This window comes from Vicugna pacos, chromosome 3, assembly GCF_048564905.1.
Source record: "Vicugna pacos chromosome 3, VicPac4, whole genome shotgun sequence".
Classification (NCBI taxonomy): domain Eukaryota; kingdom Metazoa; phylum Chordata; class Mammalia; order Artiodactyla; family Camelidae; genus Vicugna; species Vicugna pacos.
In genome coordinates, this window is record NC_132989.1 from 9031694 (window position 1) to 9044393 (window position 12700).

General features: G+C 49.1%; 1 protein-coding gene across 3 annotated transcripts in view; it reads right to left on the reverse strand.

Annotated features, from left to right (window-relative positions):
* Positions 1-12700, reverse strand: part of CYFIP2 (cytoplasmic FMR1 interacting protein 2) — a 110234-nt gene that overhangs the window by 54403 nt on the left and 43131 nt on the right. For all 3 annotated transcript variants that reach the window (XM_072953913.1, XM_006211887.4, XM_072953918.1), the window contains exons 16-21: positions 9969-10122; positions 8878-9034; positions 8091-8187; positions 5503-5579; positions 2693-2801; positions 905-1024 (exon numbers count right to left, since the gene is read on the reverse strand). In XM_072953913.1, the coding sequence (XP_072810014.1) occupies positions 905-1024; positions 2693-2801; positions 5503-5579; positions 8091-8187; positions 8878-9034; positions 9969-10122 (714 nt within the window). The remainder of the gene's footprint in view (positions 1-904; positions 1025-2692; positions 2802-5502; positions 5580-8090; positions 8188-8877; positions 9035-9968; positions 10123-12700) is intronic.

A 12700-nucleotide genomic window follows, 5' to 3' on the forward strand; every position in this document is an offset into this window, starting at 1 on the left:
AATTGTGCAGCCATCACCACTACCCACCTCCAGAACGTCCTCATCTTCCTCAACTAAACGTGTGTACCCGTTAAACACAAGCTCCCTATTCCCTGACAGCCATCTTCTACTTTCTGTCTCTATGGATCTGACTACTCTAGAAGCCTCATATTAAGAGAAATCATAAAATGCTCTTCTCAGAGCTCTGCCCTCTAATTTTAGCATCTATTGCCGAATCTCGCTTGCAACAATGACTACTGTGGTGTCCTAATGGTGATTTTCTATTTCTCTCATTCCTTCTACTCATCTGCTTCTGAAGTATTTAACATGTTTCTTTGATTCCCCTAAAGATTTATCAACCAAGTTTATTCCATCTAATTCTTGGAGAGAATTAGCAGAAAGTCCTTCAAATTGCTGATTAATAAAAGAAGGGTGCAGGCCTGTTCTGTATTTGGGCATCAGAAACAACTACATAACTTGCACGTCCCAGCCCCCAAATAAAAATGTAGGGACCCCTGTTAAAGGATTATTAAGAATTTCAAGACGGTGATAGTAGAGCATTAAACCCAGCAAGACCCTTTCTGGCCTCTAAACCGCCGCCTTCCCACGAAGCCAAGCCTGCTGTGCAAACTTCCCCAGCTTCTTGGACCATGCAGATCCTGGCTGGATCTGCAGAATCCTTAAGGAACAAGGAGCTGGGCCTCAGGGTTGGCCATCCCTCGAGATTTTAAGACCCGCCTCCAGGAATCAAGAGGATGGGCTTACTCTCATTCTTTGAAGTCTTTTTTCCCCCGGTTCCATTCAGACGGGAAAGAGGCTCATTGCTTCTCTTTAAGTAGCTCAGTACTAGGCTAAAAACAGCTCCCACCGAGTCTCTAGCCTGAGCAGCCCTAGAGCGGAACTTCCAAGGGCCCCCGACTCTTACCACGATGGAGGTCAGGTCCTCACTCTCAAAGCGGCTGATGGCCTGGTCCAAGGATTTATACATGGCAGCAGAGATGCGCTGGGTGATGAGTCTGTTCAAATCAATCGATCTGCCCAAAAGCTGCATGGGAGAGAGAGAGAGAGAAGTTCCTTGAAGTTCGCACAGGCACATGGTGACTACATGCACTGCACTGACAGGATACTGGACTCAAACTATCACGAACGCTACCAGGACAAACAGGGACTGTATGTAGAAAACGGTGTTGTTAAACGTCCTGAGTGTGATCATTCTATTTTGATGATGAGAGAACGTCCTTGTTCTTAGGAGATACGTGCTGAGGTACCAGGGGTAAAGTGTCATGGTGGCCACAACTTACTCTCAAGTGGCTAAGGAAAAGGTATGCATATTAAAAATATATTTATAAATATATATAAAATATATATTTAAAGTACATTTGCTGTATTTGTGAAAGAGAAAAAAACACATGCATAAGAAAAAGAAAATGAAGCACAAGTGTAAAATATGAATAATCCTGAATCAGGCTATAAAGTATACGTCTGTGTTGATTGTGTTATTCTTTCAACCAACCTATAGGTTTGAAATACAAAAAGTTGAGGAAAGATACAATTCACTCAGACTGCAGGAACTGGCTCAGGATGAGCTCTGGCACCCTGTGCAATGCTGACGTCCTGAATTTAGCCCTGAGGCTCTTGCATCTGGCCTGTGCCCCAGTGCACAGTCACCGCGGAGCAGCACTCTCTCAGCAAAGGCCCTACTGTGTGCCTTTGTGGGGGTGAATTTAAACGCATGAGGAGAAGGGCCTATTACAGGATGGAAAATATAGCTTAGGAACCTTTCCACTGCGGTACACGTGGGCATTCTTGCAGACGCTATATAGATATAGCAATAAACATTTATTGAGCACCTGCGGTGTGCACTGCACTTTGCTAGATGCCCAAGGGTTATTCTTTTATTTTTTTCTGCTTCCCTTTTAGAAGAGATATCCTACCAACTGACTAAAGCCCCTTAGAGCCATCTCGTGCACACACAAAGCCCTCAGGATTAACGTGGCTGATTCTAGCTGTGCTGGTGACTGATTGCCGTAATCTTCCGAGAGGCTCGCGGGAGCTCTCTCATGAGCGCCTGCTGTTGGCAGAGGTGAAAATGTTTTTCCTCTTAGGATTCTCCGCTTCTCTTGGATTTCTCATAGAGACGGGAAAACCCGGGGTTTACAGGGTAAACCCTCTCCTCTTTACCCAGGGCATCTGCCCTGCTCCCCATCACCTGAGCTGTCCCCATAAACATGTGAACCACACGATAAGCACACGGGGTCACAGCACATGGGCCATTTCACCGCCGTGTGGCCGACAGCAGGGCTTGGGAGGAGGGCGCGAGGTCTGCTGGAGGATCTGCTATTTTCTCTGCCTGGCTCACATCAACGGTTTACAGCTGGGGTATGTTTCTGAGCTCCTGGCAGCATTTCCTCTACATCTGGGGTCAAATGTTAACAGAGACTCCATGAAAACAAACCATAACCCTGGGTTTAGCCTGCCATGCTTCATTTCAGAGAACCCAGGGTCCTCCTCACTCAGGCCAGCACTGGGCCCCGTTCGGGGTAGATTTACCCATTTCTGAACGTCGGTCCCACCTGAAGGAGGTGGGCTGAAGCTTATGATGGGAGGACAAAGGCTTGGGGGGGCCATACTCATCAGAGGTGAGAGGCAGACGGATCTTCACAGCTCCTCTCTCCTGCCCATCCCACCTCCACCGTGGCTTTCGTCACCATACCTGGACATGTCTCTGTTTCAGCAGCGTTTCGTAGCGGTTGGACGGCGGGTACGGAATGATGACTCCGTAATTCTTACATTCGGCCCTAAAACGTTTGTCCAGCAGGACGCTGCAAGGGGTGAAAGTGAGACAAGGCCAGTGAACATGACCACCACTCACATCTACTTCAGATCAGAGCGTCAACTCACGAAGCGCCCCCTTCTATAGTTTAAATGTTGTTTTTTTCTGCTCTAGAGCAAAGGTCTTCAAATTTTTTTCAGCCAAAAAAGCTCAGTAGGTGAAGTAGAATTTTTAAGTTTAAGACAGGCAACGCAGAAGTTGAGCTTCTTCTTCCCCCTTTTATTCATTTACCAGAAAAGCAACCGAGTGCATGCCTGATACATCCCAGGAAACACTCTAGGCACCGGGGTTCGTACCCTCATGGAGCTTACACTCTGGTGAAGACAGACTGATGATAAATAAAGGAGAGGAACGAAATAATTTCAGACAATAGTCAATATCTGCATAGTATTTACCCTTCATGAGACGCGCACACACACACACACACACACACACACGTGTACACAGTCACTTTTTAATCTCAAAACAACCCTATGGACTAGATGTGCTATTACCATCTTCCATCTGAGTCACAGATTGCAGAGTAATGAGTGCTCTGAAAATAACCCAACAGGATCACTTGGTGCGAGGAGGTCAGGGAAAGTCTCTCTCTCTAAAGAGGTTTTGTTGGACAGACACCTAAATGCTAACACAGGGACGATTCGGGGGGAGAATCTTTCAGGCACAATTAGCCTGTCTGTGGAGAAAAGGAAAGCTGGCCAGTGTAGGTCCAGGGCAGGGCATGCCGGAGAGCATGGTGCAAAAACGACTTTAAGAAGTCAGTCTAGGGGCCAGATCACGTGGGACTGTGGAAGCGACAGTAAAGAGTTTAGATGTTTGCTAGATGTAACTGAAGCCACTGCAAGGTTTTAAGCAGGTGGCATCACCTACATCTACGCTGTCCAATACAGCAGCTGCCCACCACCTGAGCCCACTGAGCACCGGAAATGCAGCAGACCCAGGCTGAGATGTGCTTTTAGTATAAAATGCACACTAGCTTTTAAAGACTTAGGAAAAAAGACAATGGAAACCATCTGTTTAAGAATTGTTCACATGTGATTACATGCTGGAATTCTATTTTAGATATAACTGGATTATATAAAATATATTATTAAAATTAACTTCACCTGTTCATTTTTCCATTTTTTTAATATGGCCACTAAAACATTTACAGTCACCTCTGCGGCTCACATTTGTGGCTGCATTGTATTTCTGATGGACAGCGCTGATCTAGACCATTCTTTCCCTTTCAGGCTTTCTCTGACTCTCCCAGCCTCTCTCAGTCTCCCTCAACTCCCCATATTTTTGAAAACCACAGATCTTACAGGGAGGGACATAGACTAAGAGTCCTATTTCAGAACAAGTGTTTTGTAAACTAATATACCAAGGACCCAGGGTTTGACAAGTCTGAGTTTGTTATACAGACAATGAATCGGCATATTTGAAATGAGAATTGCCTCGGAGAAGCTGGAAGCCCAGCTCACTGTTACAGCCACACGCAGTTCAGTCCGGACAAGTACAAAGTGACCTCCTGGTCAAAGGCTGTGTTCGCTGCGCTTTCCCTGAAATCCTAACTGGATGCTTTCTACACTTTCCATCATTAAGAGCCATTCACTTCATTTAATGCACATTCTGTGTTAACGGAAACTATACACCAACTCCTGTCTGAAATGTATCAGAGCAACTCCAGTTGCTGAAAGCAACGCGAAACAAAACCTTACTGTAGAAAGAAAAAAATAAGCAACTATCTTTGAAATGATTGGTTTGTGTATTTGGATTTCCAGTAAGAAGGGAAATGCCTAATATATATACATATTGAGGTTTTTCTTGATCAGTATTATTATTGGTTGCAATTCCCAGGGGTCTAAATCAACACACACTGACACCACCAATAAGCCTGCACAACCTGACACGCCTCTTACCCAGACGTCTCCCTGGCCTCCTGTCTGGCCTTCCAACTCCCATTCTTGCTCACCTCCAATCCATTCTCGACATTTTTATGTTTCAAAAGATCAGTCTTTTAAAAATAAAAATCTAATCAGGTCACCATCGTACTTTGGAAACATCCCACGGTGTTCCATTCCTCCTGGGATAAACGTCTACAAGGCCGTGGGACCTGGGCCCTGCCGACCCGCCCAGCCTCATCATGCAGCCCGCCCCCTCTGCGGTCTGTGAATGACACAGTTACCTGTACTGACTCACGTGAAGTCCCCTCAACAGCCCATGAGGTAGGCGTGCTATTATTAATGATTATGCTTCTGCCCCAGGGACTTTGCACGTGTAGTTTCTTTTGCCGGCCATTTCCTGTTCTACTCGTCACCTAGTTTTACTAATTCAACTCCTACCAACTTCAGAAATGAGCTCAAATGTTACTTTCTCAGGACAGCCTTTCCAGTTCCTCGCTCCAAAGACTAGTTCAGGTTTAACTGGCACATATTCCCATTAACTGTGCCTTCATAGGAACCTCCCTTGTTACCGTGCATTCACTAGTTTCCACTGTCTGTTTTCCTTACTAGGCTGTAAGCACCAGGACGTCTAGCACCATCTCTGCCTGTTTTCCCTTCTCCTACATTCTAGCAGCCAGTCCAGGCCCATGGAATCGCTCAGATTTCCATAGGTGCTAAAGAAGAAGGGAGGTTTTGCAAGAGAGAATCTTGTCTTCCAGGTGGCAATCTTAGGACAGTCTGATGCAGCGCCCGGGGCTCTCCTACCTGCCAGCCATGGCCTTGTAGTAAGCAAAGATCTGGTCCGCCAGCTTGTAGACAAACTGATCAAAACACAGGTTCACCTGGTGAAAAGGAAGCAAGAAATGTCAATGGGGTCTGTCTGGCCTTATTACAGAAACTATGGTAATTCAAGAGGGCAGTTGGGTAGGACTGCCTGAAGCGTATTGTGGAGCAAGATGCTTTGAAGGAAAAAGAAAGGAAGACCTTGTGGTCAAGTAAGTTTTGAGAGTGTGGTCCCCTACTCTCAAGATCCTCAGTTAGGCACAAAGAAGGCAAAATTCAAAAAGCTGTTGAGGAACTGCCCTCCTCACTGGTCCCCTCCTCGCTGCTACAAGGTGCCTGCCTAGGCTGAACGCCCAAGATCGGATTTCACATCCTGTAATCACTCATCCCAGCCTCCCCTGGCCATCTCTCCCCATCGACTTTCTTGTCTTTTCCTTCCATACCACTTTGCTTTGCTTTGCAAATGAAAAGGTTCATGGTCATTAGAAATTTAAAGACAGTTTGCTTAAAAAGCTTTGGTTTTCAATGAACAAGACACCCCGTCTTGCCTTTTCAGTGTTTCATCATGTCGGTGGCAGAATGGGATGCTCAGGTGAGAAGAAAGTTCCCACGGTAGAGGATCGAAACCAAATCCTCCAGTGATGCCAAGAGCAGGGGCTGGCCAAAGGTGGGATGTTAAAGAGATGGGCTGTGGTAGTAGCAGGGCAACAGTGTGACTTCAGAGGAAATAGACTATTACATGATTAATCTTTGATCCTTTTCTTACCAAACTCCCAGCTCCATCATGTTAACTCTTCATTCAAAAGAGCTTTCGTATCTTTTATTTTACACTCGAAATGTTATTCTGGACATAAAAACAGTGTCATGTGCAGCTCTGTCTGCATATGCAGATAACCATGGACCATGGACTTTAATCTTCAAGAGTCCCCAGGGGGCCCTCCTCCAGGCAAAGAACTCACAGGGTCCAGGTGGGGGTGCCCAACTCATGCTCCCCTTCTAGAACCAGCTTTGAGTAATCTTGTCTACACAACCCAAGCCCCTTCCAGGGCGTGTGTGCTCTTTCCTCTGGGTTCACCCCTGAGGGTGGACTGCACTGCAGGTGTAAGGTTGGCCAAGGGGCCACTGTTTGTGGGAAGGGGTGGGAGACAAAGCTTGGGTGTCCACACAGAGGCCCATGAGGTCCTTTGTGGTAAAGAAGAGAATTTGCAAATGGGATGAGAAAGGAGGACAGGCCACGAGCTGGGGGGGAGGGGTCTCAGTTTATACTTCTGTCCCATGACCTCCAAGGTTACTCAGGGCTTGTCTGTATGCTTTCTTTATATTTATTTAAAAAATCTCACTTGGACACATGACACTCTAGATTTTTCATTTTCAATCTGCTGGAAAACATGACTATCTAAAATATTGTCAGAAAATGGACTTGTCAAGGCTGCTGAGATGCAACCAGTTCACTTGTCTCCTGGACTCTCTCCTCCCCAGTTTGTGTAATGCTCCGGAGTCAGAGAGGACAGATGCGCACTAGGGCCCATTAAGGTTTTCCATTCCCGTAGCAACTGGAAGATGTAAAAAGAAAGCAGAATCTCCACTAGCTTTTCTTTGAAACACACAAACTTTCAAACTAATTTGGTGAAAACGTTTATCCTAAAACATTCATATCTTTCCTTTATAAATAAGAATGCCTTATATTTGCATGACAATTTTACTTAATTGGCCTCATTCTAATGTTTATATAACCTCATGTACTTAGTTGAAGCAGAGACTCTCATTCCAATTTCCAGATGGCAAAGCTGAGACATTTCATTGTCATTTGTGCTGCTGATCTGCTGTTTCCAGTCCTTACTGGCCCGTGGTAGGACCGCACTTTCTCGCTCCTCTTTGAAAGGAGGCATAGGCATCTGACTTGGTTTGACTAATGACATGTGTCACTTCCAGGTGGAAGCTTTAAATACGAGAGTGTGATTCACCCCTAACTTTTCACCCCCGCCCTGGCCACTAGTGAATATCCCAGATGGGTCCCAGATGAAAGAGCCTAGAGCCAGCCCACAATGGAGAAATGAACCTTTGGTTTCAAGCTGTGACTGTTACTGGAGTGTATCCCAGCCTTTCCTGACCATTACAGAAATAAAGCCATTGAGTGAGTATTCAACAGCTGTTGTCTAAATGTTAGTGTCCCCCCAAATTCGTGTGCTGAAACCCCAACCTCCAAAGGTGAGCATATTAGGAGATGGGGGCCTTTGGGAAGTGATGAGGTCATGAGGATGGAATCCTCATGAATGGGACGAGTGCTCTGGTAAAAGAGACCCCAGTGAGCTCCCTGCCTCTTCCACCATGCGAGGACACAGTGGGACGTCTGGGACCCAGAGGGGGGCCCTCACCTGACCATGCTGGCACCTGAGCTCAGATTTCCAGCCTCCAGACCTGGGAGAAACACACTTCTGCCGTTGGTAAGCCACACGGTCTTATTTTGTTATAGCAGACCAGGGCAGCCCACCGTGTCTCCATAGCTAGAGGGTGGAGAAGCCCGACTCAGGGGACAAGATGGCGAGAACCAAAGGAGGAGGGTGACTTGCCTCGGCTTCGATCTCATCGTACAGGAACTGCTTTTTAAACTTGGTCAGAGCGTAGTAGGCGCTGTCGTTGTACAGATCCAACGGGTAGAGGACGTACCTGCAGGGGAAACCAATGCCCGGCAGCTCGCTAACCGTCGCTCTTACGGCAGGCTGGTTTGCACTCGCTCGGGAAATCAGAAAAGCTGGGTGAACCAGTGCAGGGTCAGGGAAAAAGACCCTTTCCGCTAAGGTGTTTCCAGCCTCCACTCAGGAATGATTCCCTTTACATTCTGCCTGCAGAAGCCAAAGTCCATGAATGCCGGGGGGAGGGTACAGCTCAAGTGGTACAGCGCATGCTTAGCAAGCACAGGGTCCTGGGTTCAATCCCCAGCACTGCCTCCAATAAATAAATAAATAAATAAATAAACCTAATTACCACCCTCCCCCCAAAAAACCCTACACACACACACACAAAGTCCCCGAACGTTAATCAATGCCAGGCCTGAAAAAAGCAGTCTGAGATGAAAAGCAATAGGGCGGTCATTAAGGACATTAGCTCCCTGACCCCCGGGGAGGAGCCTCGTCCCAGCGTGGCTCTTATGAGACTGACAACGCACAGGAAGTGCAGTTGGGCTGGGGGGCTTCTGAACCTAGCTGCAAGGCTGAGTCACAGCTGGTGTGACTCCATCCTGGATGGGGCTCACAGCCCCATCTGGAAAGTTCTGGAAAGAACAGGGCTCGCTGGCCGGCAAACTGCCCTCCACCTGCACCTCGGGAACCTCCTTGCTGGCCCAGTCCTGCCTCTTACTCCATCATGGAAGGTTCTTTGGTTTCCAGGATGTGGTCTGTTAGAATCCAGGGCATGGACATCTCAATGGGGAACTGGATGCGCCGGCCCATGGTTAACTCCAGGAAGAATTCTCGGAACCAGAGCTGGGAGAGGTCGCAACACTGCTGCAGGGCTTCTGGAGGCAGAGGGGAAAGAGTCTTGGGTTATACATCGGAAGCACCAAAGACCTAAGTTCTTCCTGTTTTTTTTGAGTTTCATTATTCTTCCACTGTGCGACGCACAGAGCAGACCCTCGTGAATAAGACTTGATCAGGAGACCCGCTCTCCCACACCTGAAGGCCAGCCTAATGTCTGTGTGAAGGACAGTGTTTGATAAGCTTTAGAGAGCGGTAGTGCACGGAGGAGGGAGCGGCAGTGATGTTTCAGAGTTCTAGATGCCCCTACAACTTCCATCATGCTCTCACAAAGCCATCCTGAAAACACGCCTATCTAAGTGTCAAAGTCTGTTTGCTGTCAGGGTCAAGACAGATCCACGTGTGCCTGCTTCTAATGGGTCTGCAGCTCCCTGACTCGTCACACATGGTGATTCTGATTCCTTACTGCCCAGAGACCTTGAAGGCCCCTCCTAGGCTGCTCTCTAGGGACAAGTTTGGACTGTAATACTGACAGACACATCACCCCTCCCAGGACCCTGGGAGGCCGCTCTCCCTCCACTCCCCCGGCCCACCTGCACAGGCATCCCGACAGGACAGGTGGAGTGGGGGACACGGGATCGGGGTGCAGCCTGGGAGCCTCCTTTGCTAGGAGCAACGAACATTAATCAGCTCAGAGCTGCTGCTTAACAGCAAAAGGCTGACTCAGTCCGTGCAGGGTTACCTGTTTTTGATCCCCCTTTACTAGGGACTTCGTAACAAATTAGCCACAAATATCTACTAAATTTAACCAAGTCAGAATAGCTGGACCGAGCCTGGCCTTTCTCAGAGCCCACAGAGAAGTATGCCTTTCTTCCTCTGGGTCAATCATCACATCTCTTTGGAACTTCCAGCCCAGTAGCCTTAGCCGCTCCGGTTCCTGGAAGCCCCCATTGTCTCCCCAGCACGGCGGCTCACCACTGATGTTGAGCAGGTGCGTGAAGAAGAAGGACTGTTTGTGGAAGTCCTCGATGGCAAGGACGATGGGTCCGTCCAGGCTGCTCCGCAGGGTCTTCTTGGAGCCGCTTTTGTCTGCAATGAGTGATTCAAGCATGGTCCGCACCATGTACAGCTTGAAAAAGAGAGTAACACAGGAAGGTCAGGGGCTGGCCCTCCATCCAGGGGAAAAGGCTGCTTTGTGCTGTATTTCTATGCTTTTTTCCTGCAGATATCTGTCCTTAAAAAGCACTGTCTTACGGAAGCACCAATTTAGGGTGTAAATTTGGAATATGTAACCTTCAAGAGGGAGACCGGCCAGCGGGGAAGGAAATTCTGCCTGGGGCCCGCATCCCTGGGTCCCCTGGCATCCCTGGGTAGGAGGACCTGCTAATACCAGGTCTTTCAAGGCCCAGGTTCCTGCCTGCTCTGCTCGGCCAAGGGCATGGGCATCAGAGGACAATTTCATTCCATGTCACTCTGGAGTCACTCCCTGTTTGATTGGACGGTTGCGCTGGCACCATGGGTGGAGCACTGGACTCAGGGTCAAAAGACTGGGGTTCAAGGCCAGGCACGGCCACTGATTTGCTGTGTGACCTTGGGCAACAAAGTCCCACTCTGGGCCTCAGTTTTCTTATCTGTTAACATGAGGAGGTTGCACCAGAGGCTTTCTCCAACCAATCCCTTTCAGCTCTAACATTCTGAGGAACCGTGAAATGGGGTAGTAGGATCCGAACAAGCCCCACCCCCCTCAAGTTTCTGACCCTCATTGTTGAGGGATGGCGCCCTCTGGGGGCGCAAGCTGCATGGCACAGCCTGCCGAATCGCTGGGCGGAGAGCAGGTGAAGGTCGGTACTTACACAGGAGGCCTACTAGACAATTAACTCCTGCTTACAGAGGGCCTTAATGCAAAGGGCGCAAGTGCTAATCTAGATCTTTCCACACCATGTGTCTTTGAATCTTAGGGCTGGAAGGGGCCGTGAGGAGCCAGGCTAGTCCATTCCTGCTGCCTCCTGGAGAAGTGTACCCAACCAACCCAGCCAGGCGGTGTGATACCAGGGATCGGCAGCCTCTTCGGCCCTGTGTGCCACCAGTGGGGTGAAACAAAGCCCGCGGGGACCACTGGCAGGCCTAAGACATAGATGGGAGAGAGGAGGAGGGAGTGGGAGGGCAGGAGAGACAGGGAAGAGGGAGAGAGAGAAGAGAGAGAGAGAGAAAAGCAAGAGGTATTGTATACGGTGGGAAAGCCGCCACGACTGCTAGGGGCCACCTGCCGGCCACCTCTGAGATGCTCCAACCTCCCTCGGACACCACGTCCATCCTGGCCGCCTCCGGGCTCCTCTCGGACCTCGCCCACCGTGCGCCCGGCCCGGGCTGGGCAGCGCAGCCACGGGAAGGGGTGGTGCACCGTCCCCGACACAGCATGTCCCTTCGTGGTAAAGGAACCACCGGGGCTGCCGGTTTATCAGACAGTCCACCCTCTGCAGCCCTGTCGCCAGGCACGGCTGACCATCCCTGAGACTCGAGAGGCACTGCTCGAATGCTGGCCTTTGGAGTCCTCCGAGACAGGATTCTTCAATCCAATCTGTGCAGCTGTCAACTGACCTGTATCATATTCTAACCGTCTGAAAGTCCATTCCATTCCTAAGAGGGGAAACAGTTTCCCCGCCTACTTTTATTGAACAAGGCATTTAATTCACCAGAACGGTCACACCCCAGCTCTGCTAGGCGCCACGTCTACCGTGCTCCGAAGGCCCTAACAGAGCCCCAGGGTGGGAGTCAGGAGACCTGGTTCTCGTCCCACCATCACCTATGCCTCACCCTGTGACTTGGACAAGTCACTTCCCCTCTCTGGACCTCAGTTTCCCCATCTGTAAAATAGGAGGAGGGGACTGGGACTAGTTTGTCTCCAAGGGCTATTCCAAGCCGACTATCTGTGAGTCTATTAAGTGTGTCTGTGCTGTCTAACATGACTTAGGGGTGTTGGCTGAGGGGGTGTTAATTTGGTGACACTGCCTCTCACATTAACTTTGTAAATACTTCTTTCTCTCTCCCCGCCCCCTCACTCCTCTCTCGTTCTCTGCTAGCCCCTCTCTCAACCTCCTTTCCAGTTTCTCTTTTGCCTTGTCCCGGAAGAAACAGCCCTGCCTAGCCCTGCCAGGCCATTCTGGACCGGAAAGGTCCCTGGCCCTTTGACATCACAAAGAATTGTTTGTAGACGCTTCCTTGAGAAGTTCCAAAACTCTCCAGCAGGCAAGATAAGTGCCAAGCAGCCCGCAGGGGGCGGGCCAAGGGAAGCTAAGACAACAGTGCCGAGAACCCAGCTCACCCCTGTCCCGCCTCCCGGCCCCCCTGCCCAGACATAGACACACACACAGTGAGGAGGGTCAGGGGTGAGCCTCAGACGGCTCATCTCAGATGGTTCATGGACTCGGGATTTTGGGGATGAGAGAGGTTTACAGGTCATGTGAAGGAAGAGTTCCCAGCCTGGGGCTTCGGCAGCCTGTGAGACCTTTAAAAGCTATAATGGGTCTGTATGCTTTTTCCCAATACCTCAAAAAGCCTACCAGAAACCATTTATCCTTAAGTAGGTGGCAAGGATTTAACCAAGATGCCTAGGTCCTTTATTTGTTTTTTGGTTTTTGTTTTCCTGTAATTTTACGACCGCTTTGAGTAAGCCACGGGCAATCTCTTGTTCAAAAGGCTCTGGCTGG